General features: G+C 52.9%; 2 protein-coding genes across 4 annotated transcripts in view; both read right to left on the bottom strand.

Moving 5' to 3' along the window:
- Positions 1-2,223: 2,223 nt before the first annotated feature.
- On the bottom strand, positions 2,224-21,923 carry OCSTAMP (osteoclast stimulatory transmembrane protein; the record flags this gene model as incomplete). The annotated part of the gene is made up of 8 exons (XM_080716493.1): positions 2,224-2,607; positions 5,207-6,209; positions 6,851-7,048; positions 9,864-10,009; positions 12,094-12,154; positions 21,222-21,367; positions 21,502-21,582; positions 21,882-21,923. 8 exons carry the CDS (start codon positions 21,921-21,923, stop codon positions 2,224-2,226), a joined length of 2,061 nt encoding a protein of 686 aa, XP_080572619.1.
- Positions 21,924-22,380: 457 nt separating this feature from the next.
- The window catches only part of SLC13A3 (solute carrier family 13 member 3), a gene marked incomplete at both ends in the record, with an annotated part of 94,326 nt that continues 89,521 nt past the window's right edge, over positions 22,381-27,185 (bottom strand). For all 3 annotated transcript variants that reach the window (XM_080716253.1, XM_080716251.1, XM_080716252.1), the window contains 3 exons: positions 22,381-22,557; positions 23,892-24,029; positions 25,316-25,477. In XM_080716253.1, coding sequence (XP_080572379.1) covers positions 22,381-22,557; positions 23,892-24,029; positions 25,316-25,477 — 477 coding nt within the window. The remainder of the gene's footprint in view (positions 22,558-23,891; positions 24,030-25,315; positions 25,478-27,185) is intronic.

The raw sequence follows: 27,185 nt of genomic DNA, 5'->3' as shown, positions 1-27,185 counted from the left end.
CCAGGACACAGTGCCGGGCCTCAGAGTCCCTACTCCTCTGTTTGGTGTGAGCCCACGCCGCCAAGGCTGCCAGCGCCCCGACTCTTTCCTGACCTCAGTCCTCTTTAGGCATCTGCATCACGTCTTCCCCTGCCGTGTGTGGGGACCACAGGCACAGGAAGGCCACGCAGCCTCCCCACAAATGTTCTTAAGCTCAGCCCCCACCATTCCACTGCCAGGCAGCGGTTCAGCGCTCAGCTCCGCTGGACAGCTCCCACCGTCCTTGGGTGGGAGTTCTCAACATCCTTTGAGATATGGGTGGTTGGCCAGGTGTGGTGGTGGTGCATGCCTGCAATCCCGGTACTTGGAAGGCTGAGACAGAAGGATCGCAGTTTCGCAGCCAACCCCAGCTACTTAGTGAGGCACTCTGGTGATGCAGGCCTGTAATCCCAGTACTTGGGAGGCAGAGACAGGAGGATTGAAGGTGAGAGGCCAGACTCAGAAACTTAGCAAGAAGACCTTGTTTCCAAGTAAAAAATAAAAAGGGCTGGGAATGTAGCTTGGAGATAGAATGCCCTTGGATTCAATCTCTACTAGACAACAAAACAAAATAAAATAAAAACAATAACAAAGCCCCTAGCCTGGTCCAAACACCATGCTGTGCTGGATAGTGCTGGCTATTATCTGTTTCTCCAGCTTGGCTAGGCAGGCATAATTACTCCCATCTAATTAAATTAATTTATTTAGTGGTACTCGGGATTCTCACTCCAAGCCTTCCAGTGCTGTGCCCTTCAGTTGCCAACAGCAGATCTCAGCAATGGACCAAGTCTCTGAAGCGGAGACTTAACTTCCCCTGCCTTACCTGTATCTCCAGTCCTCCGCACCTCTCTCCTTGTTATGGCCTGGATTTGGAATGGCCCCAGAGACTCATGTGTCAAAGCCCAGTCCCCAGGCAGCAGTGGTCAGCGTGGGGATCTGGGGAGATGATTGGGTCACGAAGGCTCTGACCGCATTGATGGGTTAATCTGTCGATGGTTTCATCCGTGGAATGGAAATTGGGAGATGGTGGGACTTTAGAAGTGGGTCTAGTTGGAGGAGATAGGTTCCTGGGGCTGTGCCCTGGAAGGGTATTTTTTTTGTTGTTTCTGTCCCCTCTTTTTGAGCATTCTACTCCTGAGCTACACTCCCAGCCCGATTTTATTTTATTTATGTATTTATTTACACATATACAACAAATATATGTATAACATATGCAAATATATATATGGATGGAACTAAGGATTAAACCCAGGGGTATTTTACTGAGTTACATCCTCAGCCCTATATTTTATTTATTTATTTATTTATTTATTTATTTATTTATTTTTGGTGGTACTGGGGTTCCTGGAAGCCTTTCTATCTCCGGGCTACACTCCCAGACCTATTTTTACATTTTAATTTGGAAACAGGATCTCCTAAGCCAGCACGCGGGGCTGGCTTCGAACCTGCGCAATTCTCCTGTCTTCGCCTCCCAAGCGCGGGGATTACAAGCATGCGCCACCACGCCCCGCTTATTCTTTGTTTTGAAACAGGGTCTCACTAAGTTGTGGAGGGCTTCACTAAGTAGCCACACCGGCTTATTTTTCATTTTGAAACCGGGGCTCTTACTACACTGCCAAGGCTGGCCTTAAACTTGCGATCCTCCTGCCTCCGCTTCCCAAGTACTGGGATTACAGGCATGTGCCACCAGGCCCAGCTTCCTGGATTTTTATTTGCTAAACCTGGCACTCCTAGATGGGAGCCCTTGTAGAAATCTGAAGATGAGAAATAACGTTTAATCTATGTTTTAATAAATACACTCATTTACAAAATGGAATATTAGATTACCATAAATAATTTCAGAGGTCCCTGAGGCTTATAAATAAGTCCGTGGAGCACTTAGATAAAGTCATGACTCGAAGCCTCCACAGGTCAAGCAGTCCACGCAGAAGTCATGACCCACTTCCAAGTGGCCTGGGGGAGCCCGGAGCCACCCCCCCCTTCTTTGCCTCCGCTGTGGTCCTCTTTCACTAGTTACAGGGGGGCCTTCCATGCCCAATACATGTGTGCACATTCCCACGAAGAAATTAGGCCACCACAATTATCACCGTGCAGATGCAGAAGCGGAGGCCCAGAGAGGGGAAGAACCCACCCAAGGCCACACAGAAAGGCCAGAGTTACAACCCAGCTCCGCCTGCGCAGCTCCTGTCTACACCATGCTGCTGTCTACACCATGGGGCTGGCAGACAGGCCGGGGCGCGGCGTGGAAGGCGCCCCCTGCTGGCCTCGGCGCCGCAGGTGCCTCCGCTGGAGCCGGGCGTGCAGGTGTCTGGCCCTCTGGGCCTCGCGGGCCGGGAAGAAGGAGGCGGCGATGGAGTGGCGCAGGCGGCGGGCGTAGGCGTCCAGGAGCGCGGTGGCGCAGGCCAGCAGCTGCAGGGTCCCCGCGGCCAGCGCGGCGGCGGCCCGAGGGCGCTGGGCGGGCAGCAGCGGGCAGCGGCGGGAGGCCAGGCGGAGCTCCCAGTGGAAGGAGCGCTGGGCCGAGAGGAAGGGGCGCTCGGCCGGCGGCTGGTTGAGGAGGAAGGGGATGAAGCCCAGGACCGTGTAAGCCGCCTGGAAAGCAGAAAAGGCAAAATCAGCCCGCAGCAGACGGGCGAGGGCACCAGGGCCGACCAGGAAGCCACAGAGGGCGACCCCAGAGGACACAGCGGTGGTGGACCAGCCCTGCGGGGGCCACAGGAGGGGCTGGCTCAGCCATTGTTAGCCATGGAGACACAGGGCGGGACTCCAAGAGAGAAAGAGCCCTGTGACCACCTGCCGGTTCACAACCAGGCCCTTGCTGCCAGAACCTGCTGAGTGACCCTGGGCATGTGAAGCTACACCCCCAGCCCTTATTTGTGTGTGTGTGTGTGTGTGTGTGTGTGTGTGTGTGTGTGTGTGTGTGGCTGCGGGCTCAGTATATAATAAGCATGTGATAAATCTCAGCTATTAACATCATTAGCTCAGGCTCTGACACTGTGAGGTGTTTTATGCAATTGAATTTGCATGTGATCTATTAAAAAAAAAAAAAAAAGAGCCGGGCGTGGTTGCGTACAATGGGAATCCCAGCATTCGGGAGGCTGAGCCAGGAGGATCACCGTTTGCTGCCAGCCTCAGCTATTTAGTGAGGCCCACTGCAACTCAGTGAAACACTGTTTCAAAAGAAAGAATAAAAAAGAATAGTGCTGGGCATGTAGCTCAGAGGTAGAATGTCCCTGGGTTCCATCCCCATTACTGCAAAATAAATAGATAGCTAAATAAATAAATAAATAATGCTGAGTTGCATGCCTGTACTTGGGAGACTGAAACAGGAGGATCTCAAGTTCGAAGCCAGTCTCGGCAACTTATTGAGACCCTAAGCAACTTAGCAAGACCCTGTTTCCGAACAATAAATAAAATAGGGCTGGATGTGCGGCTCAGAAGTAGAATGCCTCTGGGTTCGATCCCCAGCACCACACAGAGTCATCCCTTGATTAATAAACAAATCAGTAAAAATAGGCCTCTCTTATTTTGAGGTGGCCTGCATTCTCTCTTGAATGTTTATTTCTTACTTTTCCAAATAAATCTCTATGACTCTGAACAATAAAAAGATTATGGCAAAGAAAAAGATTGAGGTTGAGTATGGTGGCGCACATTTGTAATCCCAGTGCTTGGGAGGCTGAGACAGGAGGACCGCAGGTTTGAAGCAGCCTCAGCCATGCAGTGAGAGTTGCATGACTGAGACCCCATTTCCAAATAAAAAATAAAATAAGAGCCGGGCGTGGTGGCGCACAATGGGAATCCCAGCATTCGGGAGGCTGAGACAGGAGGATCTGGGTTTGAGGACAGCCTCAGCTACTTAGTGAGGCCTTCTGCAACTCAGTGAGACCCTGTTTCAAAATAAAGAATAAAAAATAGGGCTGGGGGTGCAGCTCAGAGGGAGAATGCCCCTGGGTTCCATCCCACGTACTGAAAAGGCAAATACATAAATAAATAAAATAAGGCTGAGGGTATAGCTCGGAGGTAAATGCCCGTGGGTTCAATCCCTAGCAACACACACACACACACACACACACACACACACACACACACACAGATTGAAGAACACTGATAGTACGTATGCCCCACTGGAAGGAGATAGTGAATATTTCAAATATTGCTACTGACATAATAACTTTTTTAGGCTTTTTGGGCCGTACAGTTTTTCCTGTGCCTTTGTAGAGCAGCCATGGATAATACATAAACAGCTGGAAGGCTGTGTTCCAATAAAACTTTATTGACAAAACCAGGAAGCCATCCGGATCTGCCCTGAGGGCCATAATTGGCCAACTCCGATCTAGACCATATCTGAGATTTATATTCAGTCTGACCCATCCAGGTGTAAGCTGTTAGTAGTGGCCACTGTTAATTAAACCTCTCTTGTGTGGCATAGAACTTACTGCTTTTGGAAACGCAGTCCCATTTTTTTTTTTTTTTTTTTTGGTGGTATTGGGGTTCCTGGAAACCCTTCTCCGGGCTACACTCCCAGAACTATTTTATATTTTTTTTATTTGGAAACAGGGTCTCTTAAGCCAGCGAGGCTGGCATCGAACCAGCACGATCCTCCTATCTCCGCCTCCCAAGCACGGGGATTACAAGCGTGCGCCACCACGCCCGGCATTACACAATCCCATTTTTAAGACTCACAATAGTTTTGTAGTATAAGTTGTATTGATCTAATTTATACAAATGGAAACAAGGAGGCCAGGACATTTTGTTACTTAAAAGTGTGACCACGGAAGAGTTATCTTTTTTTTTTTTTGGTGGTACTGGGGTTCCTGGAAGCCCTTCTACCTCCAGGCTACACTCCCAGACCTATTTTTACATTTTTATTTGGAAACAGGGTCTCCTAAGCCAGCCAGCGCGCGTGGCTAGCTTCGAACCTGCGCGATCCTCCTGTCTCTGCTTCCCAAGCGCGGGGATTACAAGCGTGCGCCACCACGCCCGGCCGGAAGAGTTATCTTAAGTCGAGGTGTTTGAGTCTGGAACTGGGGGTGAACATAGAGCCCACTTTGTAGGGCTCCCGTGGGGACCCAGGCCCCGGGGCTTATCTAAAACCTGAAGCCAGGGGAAATATCATTGCAAGTCAAGGTTTAACAGGCCCGCCCCTCCCTTCAAAAACGACTACCGGTCACCTCCCCTCCCTGGTACTTACGTCATACTTGACCGTGAGCGTGATGGGCACAGCCGGCAACTTCTGAGCCCAGTCCACAGCCGCCCGTGCCAGGAGGAAGGCCACGTAGTCTAGGGCCACCATCACCGCTGTGGCCGCCAGGACCAGGGTGAGCGGCCCCAGCCTCAGACAGCAGCTCAGCAGCTCCTCCTGGGACAGCTTGGGCCGGGCTGCCCGGAACAGCCAGGCAGGTGGAGAGGCCACCAAGTGGGCAGCCTGGGCCTGGGCCAGCTGCTGGGCCAGCTGCCGGGTCGCGTAGAAATTGTCGAACCTCAGGTCGGTCAGGTAGCGATGGAGGTACCCGGCAGACTCCGAGAGGAGGCACAACAGAAAGAGCCCCGTGACAGCCCGCCGGGTCCCCAGCACAGTGGCCTGGGCCAGGGACTCCAGGCTGGAGAAATCCTCTGAGATCCGCTGCGTGACGCTGAGCGCGTGAAGCCAGACGGCAGAGCCGTTACCCTGGGCCTCGAATGCCAAGCCCCGGCTGCCCGCTCGGCCGGAGGGGCCCAGGGCCCGGGATGCCACGTGCAGCTGCTGAGTGCTGTCCAGCAAACTCTCCAGGGAGCCCTCGGTGACGCACCTCAGCACCTGGCCGGTGGCGCCCACGTTGGCCAAGACGTTGGGCAGCGTGGCGAGGGCCAGGGTGGCCGTGCTGTAGGACAGCAGCAGCCGGCGGCCCTGCGCCGTGCCCAGCATGGGCATGCTGAGTGCAAACACACACCGGGCGGGGGGCACCAGGGCCAGGCCCAGGAAGACCAGGAAGCCACAGGTGGTGGCCATGACGGCCGAGGGGCCCAGAGGACAGAGCTGCAAAGACACCAGCCAGTGATGGACCAGTCCCGCGGCAGCGACAACCAGGGAGCCGCACAGGAGGAGCTGGGTCAGCAGCTGGCCACAGCTGGCTGGAACCGGCCGAGAGAAGGCATCCCAGGCAGCCCGCAGCGGGCCCAGGGCCTTGATGATGCCCCGGGACCAGAGTCTCCACCTGTACACAAGGAAGTAGGGGACCCTCCGTCAGGAGGTTGGTGGTCTACCCACCGTCCAGCCCCCAGGAACCCCGACCATGTGGCCATAGGGGCTTTACAGATGGACCAATCAGAGTGCCCCGCCTCCTATCCCATGTGACACAAGCTGAACCAATCAGAGCCTTCCCTAGGGCCTTTTCTCACTGGCACTGGCAGGGAAGAGCCCAGTTGCCCTGCAGCTCCTGAGGATGTGGGGTTGCACATATGGGCTGCCTGAGTCCGTGATTACAGTCTGGTGAGAGTAACTGGCCCAAGAGAAGGAAAGATACAGAGCAAGAAGCAGAGATGAAAGGGAGAGAATGGTGGAGGAGAGAGAGAGAAGGAGGAGGAGAAGCTATTCCACTTGAATTCATAGTCTTTAGGACTCTCCGTGCCTCCTGTACCATTTAGGGGCAAAGAAGGTGGGCCTCTGAGCAACTTTTCTATTCTTTCAGCCTTATATTTATTCACTCAACAAATGCGTGCCAGCCACTGGAGAAATCGTGATGAATGAAATAGACGGAGCCCCTGTCTTTGTCGCTCACACGGCAGGGATGGCGGGAGGACAGCAAGGAGAGGTTGGGCTCTGTCTCCTCTTTTTCTGCAGGCAAGTCTTGCAGACCGATGGGCTGGGGGCTGAGAGAGGGAGTCGGAGTTATGGCTGGTGGTGAGGTTTGGTTTCTGAGGAAGCGCTGAGCGTTTTTTCCTGAGGGGGATCTCTGTGGTGGAAGCAGGTGCTCGTGGAGGGAGGCCCGAGGACTTCAGGTTGGAACTCTTAAAGCGGAGAGGCCGATTTTGCCGCTCTGAGGAACTCCTGAGTCTGGGTCCAAGATGCAAGACCAGAATTCAGAGGGGAAGTTGGGCTGCGATGCCACATTATGTAAAGATGCCTAAAAGCCACGTGCGGTGGCACACACCTGCAATCCCAGTACTGAGAGGCTGAGACAGGAGGACTGCGGGTTCGAGGGCAGCCTCGGCAACGTAGCTAGACTCTCAGCAAACTAGGGAGATCCCGTTTCAAAAACAAAAAAAGGGCTGGGGGTGTAGCTCGGAGGTAGAATGCTCCTGGGCTCAATCCCCAGCATCCCAAATAAATAAATATAGAGAAAGTCTCAGCGCAGGGTGAGGGGGTGAATTGCTCAAGAGGGAGCCGTGTTGGGAAGGAGAGAGATGCAGCCAGCGGCTGAACCCCCGGGCCCAGCAGCCAGCAAAGGGGTGGAGAGGTCCACGGTGGCGCCAGGTGCACACAGTGCTTCCAGGAGCGAGCCGTGAGTGGGCGAGATGTCAACCACGTAAAGACAGCGCGGGCTGACGGGCGGCAAGAGGGGCCCTGAGCAAGGCCTCTTGGGTCCAGCCGCCTAGGGGTCACTGGCGACCTTGGCAGGGTGGCTTGGTGGCATGTTGGGCCGAAACCCAATTAGAGCAGGTCCAGGGGAGACTGAAGGAGAATAGGAGACGCAGAATCATTTTCGCAGTGAAGGGGCAGAGAAACGGAGCCGTAGCAGGCAGGGTTGATGGGACCAGGAGGCCTCATTCCGGAGGAGAAGCAGCAGCCGGTTTGCAGGGGAAAGGCCCGATGGAAGGGCCTGGGTGAAGGAGGGACTAATGCAGTCCGATGAGAAGAGAGAGGAGAGCTTGCAGGTGGGGCCCATCTTAGACAGGAGCAGGGGCCGCTCATCCTTAAGGGCACGTGCGCAGAGCGAGGGAATGCCGGTAATGAACAGGCAAGGTGTCTGCGCCGGTGACAGATAGCACCAGATACACAAAGACAGAGCCGTGGCTAAGAGCAGGATCTCTGGTCTGCTTGGGCTCAGATCCCCACTCCGCAGTTCAGCTGTGTGACCTTGAAAATATTTCTCAGCTTCTTTGGGCCTCACTTTTCTCACCAGTAAAATGGTACCCAAAAAAGGATTTACTTCCTTGCAGGTCTACCTTGTGCCTGCACATCATAAATGCCACGTGAGTGATTTTCTGTCGTTAGAGGGTCAGTTCGTGCAGGGCAGGGACCTTGTCTTTTTTGATCACTGATACAGCCCAGGTACCTAGAGTCATGTCTGCTGTGCAGTGGGTGCTCTGTGAGCACCCTCTCGAGTGTGGCGAGATTGCTTCTGTTTGCTCAGCTAGCAGGGAACAAATGAACAGGAACAACTGGACGCCGGAGGAGGTGGACCCTTGGAGATAGAGGAGAAGGTACGGAATTGCCCGCACATCCGGCACCGAGACGGATTAAGTCATGGTCAATACACCGGAGGGAGGGCTTCGCAGTACAACTGGGGAGGTTTAAACAGGACATTGGAGTGTAAGTCCATTAGAACACAACTCTGAGCATGGGATGCCTGGGCTTCGTGGAGCCGGCGTGGTGGTGCACGCTCGTAATCCCAGCATTCGGGAGGCTGAGACGGGAGGATTGCGGTTTGCAGGCAGCATCAGCTACTTAGTGAGGCCCTCTGCAACTCAGTGAGACCCTGTTTCAAAATAAAGAATGAAAAGTAGGACTGGGGTTGGAGGTAGAATGCCCCTGGGTTCCATCCCCAGTACCACAGAGAGAGAGAGAGAGAGAGAGAGAGAGAGAGAGAGAGAGAGAGAGAGGAAGAAGAAGAAGAAGAAGAAGAAGAAGAAGAAGAAGAAGAAGGAGAAAAAGAAGGAGGAGGAGGAGGAAGAGGAGGAGGAGGAAGAAGAGGAGGAGGAGGAAGGGAGGGAGGGAGAGAGGGAGAAAGGGAAAGGGAGAGAGAGAGAGAGAGAGAGAGAGAGAGAGAGAGAGAGAGAGGGAGAGAGGCGTGCTTCTCGGGAGAGATGCCATTTGAGCTGGGGCTGAGAGAGAGCTGACCCCAGAGGGCTCCATTAAGAAGCCCTGAAGGGTTGGGGGTGGGTCTATGCTGTCTGAGGCCTGGGGGCCTGGAGCAGAGGTACCATCCTGGACCCCAAGGGATGAATTCAGCTTCAGATATGCTGTGTGTGTGTGTGTGTGTGTGTGTGTGTGTGTGTGTACGCGCTCGCACACTGTTTCCATCTGGAAATAGGAGGTTCCACATTAAAATCCGGATTTCTAGCTTTTTTTTTTTTTTTTTTGAGAAATCGGAGGATTGGGTTAGAATTCCTGCCTTTGTAATAGGCAGCTAGCGCTGAGTAAGCACTATCCCTTCAACAGAGGTGCGGGGGATCTAAGGCTGTGCCCAGCTCATCCACGTATGGGCTGTCCGCACCCCAGGAGCCCCCACAGTGCCTGGTCCTCGAAGGCATTCGGATGTGGGACCAATTGCCCCTCCGTCTGGATAACTGCTGTTCAGAACAGATAGCTATTCACGTAATCATATAAGCTAACCGTATAGATGCTAAGAATTGAAAGGCGGCACTGTGTACATCGGAGTTAAGTTCTGTGCTGGGTATTACAAATGGCGAAAGAAGAAGCTGCCGCTTTGAATGCGCACTCTGAGCCCAGCCCTGGGCCTGGCTTTTCTCCTTCAATTCCTACAACGCTTTCATAGACATTGTTATCGTTCCCATTTCAGAGGAGTGAGGATTCACCCGGCCACACACCCGGCAGTGGAAGACCTTGAGATTCGACTGGGGCTCGTACCCATCACAATGGACTGTTCTTTGCCTGCGGCCCTTGGTGCCCAGCGACCCCGACCTACCCGGTGCTGACGAGGTGCTCGTCGGCTCCACGGAGGCCCGTCATGGTCTGGAACAGCAGCAGCGGCAGGGGCCGTCTCTGGCAGCCGCGGCAGGTGGAGAGGAAGTGGGGACTCCTGGGCCGGGACTGCTGCTTTTGCTTCTCCCCCTAAATTGAGCTTCCGCCCACTGGTCCCGCCCTGCCTGGCACCCACCCCCCCTGGGATTGGAGGAGGTGCCTGGTCCTCTCCCTGTAGGCAGGAGCAGTGGGAGGTGTGGGAGGAGAAAGAGAGGTCCCCCTCCCCAAAAAACCCCTCTGTAATCCTAATAACAGGAAGGCAGAATTAACCCCATTTTACAGAGGCAGAAACTGAGTTTCAGAGAAACTGCACCAGTCACTACCAGGAGCGGGAGGCCATGAACTCTGCTCTGCTCCCCTTTCCCCTCCCCCTCCAGGGCTGTGTGCCCCAAGGCCACCTGGTCGCTGGCTCTTGGGGGGTGGTGAGAATCCCCAGAAGACTATGGAGCTCCCCAGCATCTAAGAGCAGAGACCAGAGGTTTGTTACTGAGCTTACCCAATGTCGCCGCTGCCTCACAGAGAAGGGCGCGCAGACCTGTCTATGATTCTCTTTTCATCGTCAGTACTGTAAACAGTGGGCACTCAATAAGTGTACCTTCCCCAGATGTACCTTCTGCTCTAGTCACTGCCTTCCTGGTCCACTTCTAGGCGGTCCTAGAAGCCAGTTCCACTTCTCCCCAGCACCTCTGACCCGCCAGCTTTCTTCCCCAAAGGCCTCTCCTGACCCCCCCCCCCCACACACAGGGGATGGGTCAGAGGGCAGAATTCCAGGCTGCCCGTCATTTTCCCTTAAAAGGCCATGGTACCCGGGCTCCTGGCTCAGGTCCAGGGGGGGGTGGGGCACCCTGCGGCTTGGATAGAGGAAGTGGCATTTCACAGTACCCAGGAATTGGATGAGACACCTGCGGCTGGGCTCTAAGGAGTCTAAAACCCTGCCTAGGCCAGGAGCCCCACCAGGAAGCCTAGAGTGTTCACATCCGAAAGAACTAGGTTCCACACAGAGGAGCTCAGGAGCAGCGAACCTCACCCTGCAGGGCCTGGGCAGCTCAGCTCCTGCACAGAGCAGGTGTCCTGGAGGCAGGGTGAGCTGCAGGTGCCCACCCCTTTGGGAAGGGCGGCTGCTCCTCTCCATTGGCCAAGGGTTAAGGCCCCTCCTCCTCCAAAAAGTGAGGCCTAACATGACCAGATTTCCAATATCTCCAAAGATACCAGTCATTCCTCCCTATCTGTAAAAATCCCAACATTTTTAAAACCAGTATTTTTTTTTTTTAATAAAATACTGGTTCAAGACCAGCCTCAGCAACTTAGTGATACTCTCAGGAACCTAGCAAAACCTTCTTTCAAAAATATAAAAAAGGGCTGTGGGTGTAGCTTGGAGGTAGGATTCCTCTGGGTTCAATCTCTGGTACTATAAAAAAAGAAAGAAAGAAGGAAAGAAGAAAGAAGAAAAAAAAGGAAGGAAGGAGGGAAGGAAGGAAGCTGGGCGTGGTGGCGCATGCTTATAATCCTAGTATTTGATAGGATGAGACAGGAGGATCATAATTTGTGGACAGCTTCAGCTACTTAGTGAGACCCTTTGGAACTCAGTGAGACCCTGTTTCCAAATAAAGAATAAAAAATAGGGCTGGGGGTGTAGCTCGGAGGTAGAATGCCCCTGGGTTCCATCCCCAGTAACACACACACACAAAAAGAAATCAAGACAATGTACATAGAATGTGCAGTAGGCAATCATTAAATACTCAGGCCCTGCTCCCTCCCGCCTGGGCAGCCACTCCACAGGAGTGAGGCCAGCCAGCTCCGACTTGCCCATTCGGGGCTCTGTGGTGCCCACCAGCCACCTTGCAGGGCCCGCCACGTGAGAAGTCGAGGAGTGGGGCTGGCCACAAGGGCGGTCCAGGGCACTGCACGGGCACCCGAGCGCTGCCTGGCTGTGGACCACGCGGTCTTTCCCACTAAGCCTCTGGAACGTGAGGGTTTTTTGGGTTTTTTTTGTTTTTTTGTTTTTATCTTTTCTTGGTAGATGGAGGCGTCGCCTCTGCCCATACAAGGCTGGCCGGACTCCAGGCCCACGGCATCCGGAGGGGGCGGGCCTTCTGAATCATCTAGAGGGATGATTGGAGAGGGACTTTCTGGGAAGGATTCAGAGGCATGAGACAGAAGAGGAAGTAGCTTGCCTTCCCGGAGCCTGGTGGGCAGTGAGAATCAGCGCTCCAGAGAGCGTTGGTGTCACTGAGCCTGAAAGCCGGTGTAAAATGTGGCTCCTGTCCAGAGGCGGTTAAAGTCCTACTGTGCACACAGTGTTCGCCGACAGAAACAGGGCAGGAGCTACCAAAATGAGCCAGACGATACGGTTTTCTAAGAACCACATAAAAAACTGGAATTAATTTCAATAAAACATTTTATTCAACCTACTACATCCAAGGTGTTACCCTTTGGCATGTTAAAATATAAAATGTTATTAATAGGATATTTTACATTTATTTTCTCATGCTAAGTATTTGTTTATTGATTTATAGCACTAGGAGTTGAATCCAGGGCCATTCTATCTCCGAGCTACACCCAGCTTTTTTAAAATTATTTATTTTATTTTGAAACAGAGTCTTGCCCGGTGGCTGAGGGTCTCATACTACTTGGGAGGCTGAGACAGGAGGATCACAGGTTGGAGGTCAGCCTTAGCAACTTAGCGAGACCATTTTGAAACAAGAAACAACAAAAAAAGGGGGGGGCGGTATCGCTCAGAAGAAGATGCCCCGGGTTTCATCCCCAGTACCAGGGTGCCTGGTATTTGGTCCAGTGTTATTCTGGATGTTTCTGTGTGGGTGTGTTGATGAGATGAAGATTTTAAATAAATGGGCTCAGAGTAAAACAGATTACACTCCAGAAAGGGGTGAGCGTCATCCGATCAGTGGATGCCTGAACAGGACAAAAGTTTGAGCTTCTGGGGATGGGGGAATTCTCTTCTGCAGCGGGCAGGCTTCAGGTTCCACCTGCAACTAACACTCACTCTCTCTCTCTCTCTCTCTCTCCCTCTCCCTCTCCTTCTCCCTCTCTCCCTCTCTCCCTCTCTCTCTCCTCTGCCTTCCAGCCTAGGCCCCTGTCAGATAAGGGACTCGCCAAGACTCCCCGCTTGTATTTCAGTTGTAGGAACAAATGTCCCCCACCTCCCTCTTTATCTCCCTGAGATACAGCGGTCCCTCCCTGCCCGGAGTTTCGCCATTTTCCCATGGTCAGCCACCATCCAAAAATATTAAATGGAAAACCTCAGAAATAATTCACACGTTTTAAGTAATTTTTTGGCGACAGCGTCTCGTCATTAGCCATTGTTGTTCATCTTATTGTGCGTAATTCATAAATTAAACTTGACCCTTGGAAGGCTGGGACAGGAGGATTACAGGTTAGAGGTTAGCCTCAGCCATTTAGCAAGATCCTGTTTCAAAAAACATAAACAAACAAACAAACAAACAGGGCTAGGGGTGTAGCTCAGAGGTAGCATGGCCTTGGGTTCAATCCCCAATAGCACAAACACAAAAACAAAACTAAAACCGTTTTATATATGTACAGGTAAGTGGCAACACTATTTTAGGTATGGATAGTTAGGAGAACCCCATTGTATTCATAAGGTTCAGGCGCGCTCTGCCCGGCCCCTCCGCACCCCGGGGTCCTGCAGTGTCCTTGGTCACCTCCACACGCTCTGCGCAGGCCTCCACTAGACCCTTAGGAAGGCTCCTCGCTCCCCGTGAGCTGCTTGTTTGAAGATCTCAACTGTGGCCCCTTTGTGCCGCCTGTTAGGGAGGGATGGAGGCGGAGGCCAGTGTTGCTCCTCCTCTTCCACCCGCCGGAGTCACTCTCGGTCCCTCGCACCCACATCCTGGTGTCCCTGTGCGCCTCCTGCGTGTCCCTGAGTATCTGTAGTTTCCTGTGTCTCCATGTGTCTGTGCTTTGCACAGTGTGTTTTGCCCAGATTTATTTAAATATCCCCCCATGGTCACCCAGGTGGTGTCTGGCTCCTTAGCACCCCAAGAACAATGGCCTAGCAGGGTGTGGTGGCCCAGGCCTGTAATCCCAGGATTTGGGAGGCTGAGACAGGATGATTGCAGCCTCAGCTATTTATATTTTCTATTTTTTGGTGGTACTGGGGTTCCTGGAAACCCTTCTACCTCCGGGCTACACTCCCAGACCTATTTTTATACTTTTTTAAAATTTGGAAACAGGGTCTCTTAAGCCAGCGCGGCTGGCTTTGAACCTGTGCGATCCTCCTGTCTCCGCCTCCCAAGCGCGGGGATGACAAGCCTGCACCACCACGCCTGGCCTGCCTCAGCTATTTAGTGAGGCCCTCTGCAAATCAGCAAGACCCTGTTTCAAAATAAAAAATAAAATAGGGCTGGGGGCATAGGGATTGAACCCAGGGGCATTCTACCTCCAAGCTCCACCCTGAGCCCTGCTTTTTTATTTTTCTTTTGAAATAGGGTCTCACTAGGTTGATGAGAGTCTCACTACTTGCTGAGGCTGGCTTCAAACCTGCGATCCTCCTGTCTCAGCCTCCCACATACTGGAATTACAAGCCTGTGCCACCATGCCCAGCAGATCACCTCTTTTGTTAAGAAAGACAAAGCCCTTTGGCCTCAGGGGCCAGTGATGTGCAGTGAGCATTTCTGGGGAGGGGATGAGGGAGTCGCTTTTTAAGGGGAGAATTGTCACCAGCCAGAAGAGGATGAGCTAGACAGACTTTCTAATCTCCACAAAGGTCCAGGAGAGAAGCCAGAGGGTGGAGAATGGCAGCCGTCCTCCTGCCTGGCCCATCCTGCCACCGATCTCCCACCTGGCCCTCCCTCCTCCCTCCAGCTCTGGCTCCTCAGTTCTCAGCCCAAAGCCAAAGCCGCCTCCTCACAGAAGTCCCCCACCACCGGGCCCCTGAGTCATGGTATCTCATTGGCCGGTTCCCTTTTCTTCTTAGCCCCAATGAATCATGACTCAGAGTCATTTTATCTCTTTGTTTACCTTCCTACTTCCGGTCCCTCCTGCTAGAAAGCTAGTTCCGTGTCCTGGGATAGTTAACAGAAATAGTACAGGCTCTGAGTAGATGCTTGTTGAATTAATAAACAAGAGAATGAGCAAACAAAGAAATGGGCCGAGCAGACCTCAGATCCAAGGCCAACATCAGTTTCTCATAAATCTGACGGAAAGCCGGGCGCGGCGGCGCACACTTGTGCTCCCTGTACTCGGGAGGCTGAGACAGGGGGATCGCAGGTTCGCTGCCAGCCTCAGCTACTTTGAGGCCTCCGCCACTTAGCGAAACCCTGTTTCAAAAGAAATAAAAACTAGGACTGGGGTTGTAGCTCGGAGGTGGTGAGGTAGGAGCCTGCTGGGTTCTTGGATCCACTTATGGGTAGAAGCTTAAAAAATAAGATAAAAGCTCCCAGGAAGGCCTGGAGGTGGGCTGGGGGTGGATGGCCCGGCCCGCTCCCCCGGGAAGGCCCGGTGCCGGGAGGGAGGCCGAGCCGCGGGTACCGAGGAACTCAGCGCTGCTGCGCTGCGCTGGGCCGTGATGCGCTTAGGACAGCAGATCCTGCTCTGCGTGGTGAGGCTGCGGGACTCCGCTCTTGGAAGGGAGAAAAAATTCATTGCTACCGAGTGCCTGATCCCACAACCTCTTCAAACCACACATACTGTCTTCTCTTACTAGAAAGAAAGAAAAAAAAGAAAGAAAGAAAGAAAGGAAAAGAAAAGAAAAAACATTGGAGAGGGGTCAAGATGGCCGCGGGGGCAGCCAGGATTATGGAGATGCAGACAAAACATATCCAACTGACCTGGAACTTTTGGAAAAATTCCCTGCAAAGGGGGACTGCTTCTTCCTTACATGCTTAAGAATCCTAGACATCATCTGTAAGGAGGGAGCTCAGCAGAGACCTAGGAGGAAGGCGGTGTTGGCAGCGGTGGCTGCAGGGGTGGTGGAGGCTTGTATGTGTGAGAGGCAGAGACCTGATCCAACCCACCCTGATCTTCTGAAGAAATTGCCCCAAAGGTGCCAAGACATCCTGCTGCCTCGGCATCTATGTGTTGAGACCCCCACTCCACATAGTTAATCGGCAGAACGCCCCGAGAAAGAGGTATCGTCTCTGGCCAAAATATCCCCCACTTTTACCCTTCATGACTATTAATATTTCCTTTAACTTTCTACACGAATTGGTCCAGTGATGTGAAATTAGGACTATAAATAGAAACTGAGTCCGTGGAAATAAACGTCCTTGGCTTTGTTCAATAATAATAAAAACTGGCCAGAATTCAGATGCTGTGATAAGCATTCCAGCTGCAGCAATTACAAAGGGTCTCTGACCCTCACTATCACTAACTTAGGTTAAGCTATTAACTCAGGTAAGGTAGTTCAGTTTAAGGAAACTTTGTTTACCCTTGAGATCCTGCCTAGAGACAGAGAAGATAAAAACCTTGTGTGTGACCTTAAAGCAATTTAGTTGATAAACAACTTAGTTGCCCAAATACAATAGACTCAAGGAGAAAGATTGGTGACTTTTACGCCCAGTGTAAATATTCCTGAAGACAGAGAGGCTGATCGCATGGTTAATGAATATGACAAAATAAAGGACAGACGTTCTAAATATATATGTATGAAGGAAAGGAAATACCGTGTAAGAGTAAGAAAAGCATTTTTGCATGAAGAAGAGCTTATCATAAGAAAGTCCCAACCGGGAGAGAAAGGAATTAGAAAGTTAGAAGCAGGTTGCAGAGGGTTTGTGACAGAGAAATGGATTATTAAAGATGGTTAGACTTTTAATAGGCTTATTGTCTAAAGAAGAGTGTTCAGCAGTTAAGGAAATATATCTGACAATTAAAACCAAGAACTTTGTGGTGTTGTTTGTGGTATTTTGTCTGCAAAACTGTGTTGTGAGTTTGCTTAAGCTTTCAGATTTAGGAGATAAAAATGCCAACACCTGGAGAAACTTTATCACATCCACCTGAATCACCACGTCTCCCCACACTTGCTATATGAACTGAGCCCAAAAGATGGAAAGTTCCAAGAAAGCCAAAGAAGATTCCCCGAGAAACCCCCAAGCCTTGGCCATGCTTGTTTATTTTGGGAAGTGGCCCCCTGGGACTGCTTATCTGCAAAGACCTTGGAAAAGAATCAGGAGTCAGGAGTCAATCTCTCGAAGATCAACAGTCAGCTGAAGGACTAGTTTTATTACCTTTGTTTACATGTCATTCATTATTACTTCACAATGATTACACCCACCTCCCTTTTCTCTTATTATTAACTTTACTGGTGAAAGGTATACATTTCTTGGAGTTTTTGTAATAAAGTGTCATTGGCTCAAGAAGCCTTTGTCCACCTCAAATTCTTTCCCAAGCGCCGTACCTAAAAACTTAGGGAATTCATAGAGGGGAAGGAATTGCTGCAGATAAGTTTCTGCAGAACTCCACCTGCCTTTTGTCCCATCTTTCTGAGGATTTGACCGGGAGCTGACAATAACGACCCAACTGAGATTAGTCGGCGACACAAAGGTGGAATGCTACCGCCGCGCATGCTCAGGAATACAGGACAACATGCAGTGTGGGAAAGGAAGGAGTTTGAGAAAGAATTGAGATGGTGGAGGCAGCAGCAACGTCAGCGGCCCGTACTTAGGAGAGGCAGAGATCTGATGCAACACACCTGGATCTTTTGAAGAAATAACCCCAGAGGCACAATGCTACCACCGCGCACACTTGGGAACTTGGGACAACATGCAGTGTAAAAAGAGGGTGCTCGGATCCAAGCCTACCGAGGGGTGAGGCTGGTGCTGGGGACAGCAAGGCTGGGATCAGAGCCTGCCATGAGGCAAGGCCAGTGCAGGGGCCTCCGAGACTGGGATCAGAGACTACTGAGGAATAAGGCCAGTGCCTGGGCCAGCCTGGTCGGGATTGGGGCCTGCCGTGAGGCAAGGCTGGTCCTGGGGCCTCCAAGGCCGGGATTGGAGCCTACCAAGGGGTGAAGCTGATGCCGGCACCACCGAGGCTTGGACCAAAGCCTGCCATGAGGCAGGGCTGTTTCTGGGGCCTCTGAGGCTGGGACCAGAGCCTGCCGAGGAGTGAGGCCAGTGCCGGGGCCACCGAGGCTGGGATCGGAGCCTGCCGTGAGGCAAGGCCGGGGTTGGGGCCTCTGAGGCTGGGATCGGAGCCTGCCGAGGGGTTAGGCCAGTGCTGAGGCCAGCTAGGCCAGGATTGGAGCCTGCCATGAGGCAAGGCCAGGATCGGAGCCTGCCGAGGGGTCAGGCTGGTGCCGGGGCAAGCAAAGCCAGGATCAGAGCCTGCGGTGAGGCAGGGCCAGTGCTGGGGCCTCTGAGGCCAGGATCAGAGCCTGCCGAGGGGTTAGGCCAGTGCTGGAACCAGTTAGGCCAGGATCAGAGCCTGCCATGTGGCAAGGCCGGTGCTGGGGCCTCCGAGGCCAGGATCAGAGCCTGCCAAGGGGTTAGGCCGGTGCCAGGGCCAGCAAGGCCGGGATCGGAGCCTGCCATGAGGCAAGGCCAGCGCTGAGGCCTCCGAGGCTGGGATCAGAGCCTGCCGAGGGCTGAGGCCGGTGCCGGGGCCAGTTAGGCCAGGATCAGAGCCCGCCATGAGGCAAGGTCGGTGCTGGGGCTTCTGAGGCTGGGATCGGTGCCTGCCGAGTGGTTGGGTCGGTGTCGGGGCCAGCAAGGGAGGGATCGAAGCCTGCCATGAGGCAAGGTCGGTGCTGGGGCCTCCAAGGCCGGGATTGGAGCCTGCCGAGGGGTTAGGCTGGTGCTGGAACCAGTGAGGCTGGATTGGAGCCTGCCGTGAGGCAAGGTCGGTGCTAGGGCCTCCGAGGCCGGGATCAGAGCCTGCTGAGGGGTAAGGCTGGTGCCTGGGCCAGCAAGGCTGGGATTGCAACCTGCCGAGGGGTTAGGCCCTGTGCCGGGAGGGAGGCCAGGATTGGAGCCTGCCAAGGGGTGAGGCTGGTGCCAGGGCCAGTGAGGCCGGGATCAGGACCTGCCATGAGGCAAGGCTGGTGCTGGAGCCAGTGAGGCCAGCATCAGAGTCTGCCGGGTGGCCAGGCCAGTGCCGAGGCTGTCAAGAGTGGGATCGGAACTTGCAATGGGGCATACACAGAGAAATATCACAGAAAAAAAAAAAGATGCTTTACCTGATATGCAAAAACTAGGAAGAAATAGGTAATAGGAGGAGATCTAGTTGAAGGAAGGACCCTATAGAGGAGCAATTAAGGTGACCAATCAGAGGGGACGGGATGGGGGAGGATGGAACCTCTTTAAAACTCATGATGTACGGAAACAAATGTATCAAAGATAATCACAAATCAAGCATGGGATCGAGGGAGGGGGAGGGAATGGGATGGGGACTGGATAAAGGCTAATTGGATGATGTGTGCTTATATATCCTCACAAGCCCTGTATTCCATTATAATGTATGACTACAATGCACTAATAAAAATATTTAAATATAAAAAAATAAAAAATAAAAGAATAAGGCTTCTTTACTGCCCTCCCACCCCAAGTAATAATATGCAGACAGCTTCGGAGATAAGACACAAAACAGGCCGGGCCTCTCTAGACCACTTGAGAAGTACAGCCCAGTACCAGCTCCCCGTAATTTAAACAAGACAGAGTCTCCCTAGGCCACCTGTGAGAAAAGGCACAAGAGAGGGAGAGAGAGAATGTGGGTTGATGGCTATCCTGCTCTATCTCTGGCTTATGCTAGGTGAAATAAATCTCACACTTACCCCTCCCTCCCCTCCACAATTACGTGACCAAATGTATAGCAAACTTGGAATTCCTTTGTCTGATGCTTTCAGATCTGAAAGCTTTGCTTACTGGGCCTTCACTAGAGAATGAAGTAGCCTGCTTTTCCAACACAGGTCAGTGTTCCTTTGCCTCTGGGACCAAGCTGTGAGAGCATCCTGCAAAGTAGAAGATCCCTGGTTTCAATCACGGTACCATAAAAAACGAAACAAGTAAATCTGGTGTAGGCTCACAGGTCAAGTATTTACAGATACTTGCTATGGGCCAGAGACTGGCTTAGTTACCAGACTTGAGGCAGTGAGCCAAATAAAATCTGTATTTACACAAATTTGTGTGCCAGAGGGAGAGAAAGCTAATAAACAGTCGGGTGTGGTGGTGCACACCCGTGATCCCAGTACTTGGGAGGCTGAGACAGGAGGATCCAGGTTTGCGGCCAGCACTCGGCTACTTAACAAAGCCCTCAGCAATTTCGTGTGACCCTGCTTCAAAATTAAAAATAAGAAAAAAAAAAAAAAAGCCGGGCGTGGTGGCGCACGCTTGGAATCCCAGCATTTGGGAGGCTGAGACCGGAGGATCGCGGTTTGCGGACAGCCTCAGCTACCTTAGTGAGGCCCTTTGCAACTCAGTGAGACCTGGTTTCAAAATAAATAAAAAATCAGGTTGGGAGTGTAGCTTGGAGGTAAATAGATAAATAAATAAATAAATAAATAAATAAATAAACATAAATAAAATAAAAATAAAAATAAGAAAAATAGGGTTGGGGATGTAGCTCAGAGGTAGAATGCTCCTGAGTTCAATCCCCAGTACCACCAGAAGGAGAAGGAGGAGGAGGGGGAGAAGGAGGAGGAGGAGGAGAAGAAGAAGAAGAGAAGAAAGCTAATAAGCAAGAAAAACAAATGCTACAGACTCCTAAGGGCCAGGAGAGCAGAGTGAGGGGCAGAGGGCAATATGGGTGAGCGCTAAGAATGTAAATAAAGTGAGGGCGGGAGCCAGGTGAGCATCTGCTTATATCCAAGCGGAGGGCCAGCACATGCAAAGGCCCTGGTGCAGGTGTGTGGAGCCGAGAGGAGAGGGGAAAGCGGGAGGGAGTGAAGTCAGAGAGGTCAAGCCTGCGGAACCCCCAGCCCAGGAATTCGGGGATTTGAGGCCCTCGTGTTCAGAAAGGCGAAGAGGCTCTGGGTCCAGTGTTGATTGACATCCTTTATTGTGTAGCACATTTGATCAGGAGTACTTGAATCATGAATCCTCTGGTTACATGTCCGAGGGTTCCTCTGTGCCTGGGCCTCTCGCTGTCCCACAGGAAGGCGGTACCTCGGCAGCCCGGCAGGGCCGACCCTGAGGTTAAATACTGAACACTCATTGGGAAGGAGGGGGCTCCAGGTCCAGCTCGGGGGTGTCCTCTCTGCTCTCAGGGAGGTGCCCCTGGCTCTCTAGGGCTCTAGCCAGACCACCTCCATCCTGGGGGCTGCTCAGGGCATCCCAGCCCGGGGGCAGAGCCAGGGAAGCGCAAGGGTCCCGGCCCCCCCCATGTGCCTCACCAGGAGCGGGGCAGACACTTCCTGAGCGTCTGCTGGCTGGACCCCTGCGCTATTCCCAGGATTCCTCGGCCTGACACAGGAGAGCTGCGGTCCTCCTTACCCCAACTCCAGCCTCCAGCTCCTGGGAATGTCGCCAGTTTTCCCAACTATAGCGGGGGATAACAACACTTTGCCCACCTGAGCCATTTTACCCAGAGCTTCCTCAGAGCCCCAATGAATGACTCTTCCTGCTTCTCCTCGTCCCTGAAAAATGTGGTCTCTGTTAGTTGAGCATGCTTACCGCTCGGGCTGAGGGCTCAGAGGTAAAGACCTGCTGCTTGGCCAAGAGACAGGTGGTGGGCGCCCCACGGCCACGCAGGCCCTGGGGCCACAGGCAGGAGGCCATGAGTCCCCTGGGAGAGAGTGGGCCCCGGCATGGCCTGACCCCAGAGTCTGACCGCACTGAATCAGACCAAAGAGGAGAACCTCTTTCTTGGGTAGAGATGTCGGCTGGTGGTTCTCAAACTCCCCTGGGGGAACCCATAGATACAGAGGCTTTGCACAGTTTCCCCACACTCTGGCGACCATCATCTCTATTCCCTGTCTCTAAGGATTGAAAACCATACCTGCTACTGGGGACCCGCCTGGATAGAAGCCAAACAACTATTGTTGAATGGGTACCAGCCGCGCGGGATGTACCGTGGTCACGAACGGCTTCCACATCTGGCCGGAACTTTGCAACCCCAATGCCTCTCTCCTAGAGAGAAGATGGTCTCTCCAGAGAGACCTAAAGTGGTCAGTTGGCGATAAAGTAGCCGTGCTACTGGTGATACATTGCCTCCCATCCAGAGTGGACAAGACAAAGACCATTCTAGATATGCTCATGGTGGCTAAAGTCAGGCTCTCGTGCCTCTAGAGCACACACCCGCTCACAGAGAGAGCAGCTTCTCAGGAGGCAGATCTGGAAGTTATCTGGGCCCTGAACTACCTACGGAGAGGGGGAAAGTGTCACAGACAATGGGCCTGTGGGCCCGAGTGGACCGCTGGAGGTCATCCTTGCTTCCTGCCTAGTAGATTACAGAAAAGGATTGCTTGATCTTCCAGTAGGATCCTAGCAGCAAGAGATGGTGAGAGTCCTCTGGAAGGGCCCAGCCCAAAGGGAATCACCCCCCAAGAGGGCTCAGAGTGTTCGAAATGTGTCATTGGCCAAGGTGGGTGGCAGTTCCGTGGCGTTGGTCGAGTGGATGTCGGCCCAGTCCGGGAAGGTGCCCAGCTGGAAGATACTCTGTGCCCAGGTATTCATGGCCAAGCTGAGCAGCAGGACGCCCATCACGTTCATCAGAAAACCCGTCCGAACCTGAAAGGGAGCCCAGATGGAGGGAGGGGTCAGCACAGACCCGCTGTCCAGATGGGAAACCCAGGCTCAGACACGGGAAGTCACTCGCCCCAGATTCCCGGCTGGGAAGTGCCAGCCTCAGTTGGGGGGGGGGGCGTCGGAAGAGAATGGATGGCGTGAGGTCTGGGGAAGGCTTGGGGCTCACTTCTCCAGGGTCCTGAGAGCCCGGCTCTAAATTCCTATGGCCCCACAACCGTGATTTTGATCAGCAACTCACTTGCTGGTCTGGGGAGCAAACCCCACCGTGGGCCACTGCAGTGACCTGGCTCTGCGGGGGCCTTGGGGCCCTGGCCCAGTCTCCACCTCTTGGGGTCTCTCCCGTCTCCTTGTTCTCCACGTCTGTGTGGTTTGCTCATCCACCCCCTCACCCTCCCTAATCGCCCTCCCTGTGTCATCCCTCCCACCCTGTCGACCCACCCCGCTCGGCCAAGCCATCTTTAAAGGCAGAAGCAAAACAGAGTCATTGCCCTGCTTGAAACTCCTGCGGTCCGGAGCCTGTGCCCACTCTCCACCCGCCCATGTCTCTGACACAGTCGCTCAGCTCGGCCCCTCAGCGCAGCCCCCTAGCTGTGCACGCGGCGCTGCTCCCTTCCCCGCCTTGCTTGCCGTGCCTCTGCCTGGACAGCTCTGCTGTTTTTGTGCAAGGCTGGCTGCTTCTCCATGACGTCTCAGGGAATGTGGAGAGGCTGTCCCATCCTATCGTTTCCCTTTTCCACTTCCTCATGTCCTATGATTTATTTCTTTCCTTTATAATATTTCAAAATCTGCTAAACGTGGCTGCTGTCTAGTCTGCATCAAACAGAAAACAACACTGGTGCTGCCTGCAGCTCTGCCCCTGCGTGTGCTGCCCCCCAGTGGCCAGAACGCAGAACACACTCAGCTTGCTTTAGGACTGTGTGTGTGTGTGTGTGTGTGTGTGTGTGTGTGTGTGTGTATGTGTGTGTACCCGTATATCAGCTCAGGACCCTGAATTCTCCAGTGGAGAGGAAGAGGCTGAGGAGGGAGGCATCCCTTGGGCAGGGAGCTCTCTGCTGGGAAGGAGACACTCCCCATACATACCTGGGCCCTGACTGAAGCTGGTGCCCGCCCCAGCTTCACTTCCTTCTTTTCACTTGGTGGCCGGGCACTGCGGCCCACCCAAACCAGGGTGTGGAAGACAGTCGCTAGGCAGTTTCCCAGAGCGATTGCCGAAGGATGTTTTGGGCCCCGTTCAGAACAGCCTGTTCGGAGCCCCGGGGGTGCAGGAGGCCATGCCTTCCCCATCACCCGCCCCCCCCCAAAGGCTACAGACTCACCATGTCTTTGACCAGCAGGTGTCCAGAGGCGAAGGCGATTGAATTGGGCGGCGTGGAGACCGGGAGCATGAAGGCGTAGGAGCAGCCCACCGTGCCCGGGATCATGAGGTACAGCGGGTGCACGCGCAGGCGGATGGCCTGGGCCGGGAGGTGGGGGGCGCAAGACACAGGTGGGTGCGGAAAAATCACAGGTGGCAAGAGAGTGTCACAGAGGCACAGAGATTGGCAGAGTGACGGGCGGGGGGAGACAGACAGAGAAGCATAGAGACACAGGAAGAAAGACAAGCAGATGGGAAGAGGAGATGGAGGGACATTTCAAGGTCATGGTCACACTGCTGTTTCATTAGGGAGGGACTGGGGTGGTTTATCCAGGATGCTCCTTCTCAAGCCCGTGAGCACCTGGACCGCCCAGCTGGCTGGCTCTGCTGTGCCCCAGCAGGTCCAGGGACCAGCGCTGAGAATGAGGGCACTAACTGGACAGGACCGGGCCAGGCCGGGCTGCAGTGCTAAGGAGAACCCCGGCTGGGTCTGCTGGCAAGCACTTCCACAGTTGTTATACTGTGTGGAACAAGGCATTCGGGAGGCTGACACAGGAGGATCTGGGTTCGTGGTCAGCCTCAGCTACTTAGAGAGGCCCTTTGCAACTCAATGAGACCTTGTTTCAAAATAAAGAATAAAAATAGGGCTGGAGATGTAGCTCAGAGGTAGAATGCCCCTGGGTTCCATCCCCAGTACCACAAAATAAATAAATAAAAATATAAAATAAGAGCCGGGTGTGTCGGCGCACGCGTGTAATCCCCGCGCTTGGGAGGTGGAGACAGGAGGATCGCGCAGGTTCGAAGCCAGCCGTGCTGGCTTAAGAGACCCTGTTTCCAAATAAAAAGTATAAAAATAGGTCTGGGAGTGTAGCCCGGAGGTAGAAGGGCTTCCAGTAACCCCAGTACCACAAAAAAAAAAAAAAAAGAAAGAAAGAAAGAAAGAAAGAAAAAGAAAAAAATAGGGTTTGGGTATAGCTGAGAGGCAGAATTCCCCTGGGTTCCATTCCCAGAATCAAAAAATAAAAGTAATGAAAAAATAAGCAAACCACAGCCTTATACGAGCTGGTGCAGTTAAGCATGCTGGCAACCCACTGCGCACTAGGCCAACATGCTTGCGTGTGGTCTGGGGGTTCCTGGAAGCCCTTCTACCTCCGGGCTACACTCCCAGACCTATATACATTTTTATTTGGAAACAGGGTCTCTTAAGCCAGCGCGGCTGGCTTTGAACCTGCGCGATCCTCCTGTCTCCGCCTCCCAAGTGCGGGGATTACAAGCGTGCGCCACTTCTGTGGTGCTTGGGTAGAGATTTGGGAAGTGTGGGCTTGGAAAGAGAGTTCTGACTCTGCCCTGGGGAAGCCCCCCCCCCCGCCCCGGAAGGCCCCTCACCAGCTCCGCCAGCACCGGCAGGAAGATGATGATGGTGGCCGTGTTGCTGGCAAACTCGGTGAAGAAGGCGATGACGACGGTGATGAGCATCACAGCCAGCACCGGGGGCACGTGCTCCAGCGGGTGCAGCTGCCCCCCGATCCACGCCGACAGCCCCGACTCCTGCGGGCAGGCGCACGTCACTCCCTGTCCACCCAGCTTCCCCCTCGGTGAGGAGACGCAGAGCAGAGAGGGCCGGGGACACAGCCAGGCACACCGGCCAGCCAGGGCCCTCGGCCGCGCGGACGTCAACCCTGGGACCCCACGGTCCATTCGGACGGGATCAGAAGCTCCGTTTCCATTGGCTCTAGCACCCTGAGCCTCCAACTTCAGTAGGAGATGGAGTGAGACTCCTCCTGGTAAATCTCATTCCTCCAGTGATCGTGTGTGTGTGTGTGTGTGTGTGTGTGTGTGTGTGTGTGTGTGTTACTGGAAACTGAACTCAGGGGCATTCTGCCTCTGAGCTACACCCCAGCACTTTTTCTTTTTCATTTTGAAATAGTCTTGCTAGGTTGCTGAGAGTTACTATGCTGAGGCTGGTCTCAAACCTGTGATCCTCCTGTTTCAGTCTCCAGAGTACTGAGATTATAGATATGCAGGTCCACCCTGACTAAAGTGTGTGTGTGTGTGTGTGTGTGTGTGTGTGTGTGTGTGTGTTACTCAGGATTGAACTCAGGGGCATGCTGCTTCTGAGTTACACCCCCAGGCCCCCAACCCTATTTTTTTTTAAAAAACAGGGTCTTGCTAAGTTGTGGAGGGCCTCACTAAGATGCTGAGGCTGGCCTTGAACCTGCAATCCTCCTATCTCAGCCACCCAAGTACTAGGATTACAGGCATGTAATGATGCCCAGCTAAATAACAACATATTAATAAATAAGATACTTTTATGTAAGTAACAATTACATAAAAATTCACTGTTGTAATTATAAATAATATATTAATATGTACCAAATATTATATATGATATGCTACACATCATACATGATATAAAACATGTATCAGATACATATCAAATAAAACAGGATCAGTATGATTATTGAGAATAAATATATTACGATTAGTGTTAAGGATGCTCAGTACAATGATATCAGTACAGAGAGTAATATATTTGATATTGTACCATTATTCACCATCATAAGAACTGACATCCTTATGACTTTAGCCAGGCCAGGCATTTGAAGCAACATCTGCTGGCTTCTCCAACCAGTCTGCAAGGTGAGCGGCCCCAGGTCTGTCTGTCTCCAAAAGGAGTGACCAAGTTGCACATCTGGATCCATAAGCTAACTTGCTTCTGCTGAATTCCCTCCACCAACACCCCTTCTCCCTCCCTCCCTCCCTCCCTCTCTCTCTGCCTGCCTGCCTGTCTGTCTGTCTGTCTGTCTGTCTGTCTGTCTGTCTCTCTCTCTCTCTCTCTCTCTCTCTCTCTCTCTCTCTCTCCATCTCTCTCTCCATCGCTTTCTCTTCTCTTTGGTACTGAAGATTGAACCTAGGGGTACTCTATCTCCAAGCTACACCCCGAGCCCCATTTTTATTCTTTATTTTGAAACAGAGCCTCACTAAGTTGCCGAGAGCCTCTCTAAGTAACCTGAACCCTGGCCCTGAACCCTGATCCTCCCGTGTCAGCTCCCAAGTACTGGGATTGCCAGCGTGCACCACCATACCTGGCTATTTTATTTATATCTTTAAACAGGGTGTTAGTTGCTTAGGGTCTGGCTAAGATGCTGAGGCTGGCTTCAAACCTGTGACCCTCCTGAATCAGCCTACTAGGAACTGGGGTTGCAGGTGTGCGCCACCACGCCCAGCTCACTTGGCCTCTCAGTTAAGAGCAACG

Source organism: Muscardinus avellanarius, assembly GCF_963383645.1.
Source record: "Muscardinus avellanarius genome assembly, chromosome: 19".
Classification (NCBI taxonomy): domain Eukaryota; kingdom Metazoa; phylum Chordata; class Mammalia; order Rodentia; family Gliridae; genus Muscardinus; species Muscardinus avellanarius.
This window is presented reverse-complemented; position numbering and strand designations above follow the sequence as displayed.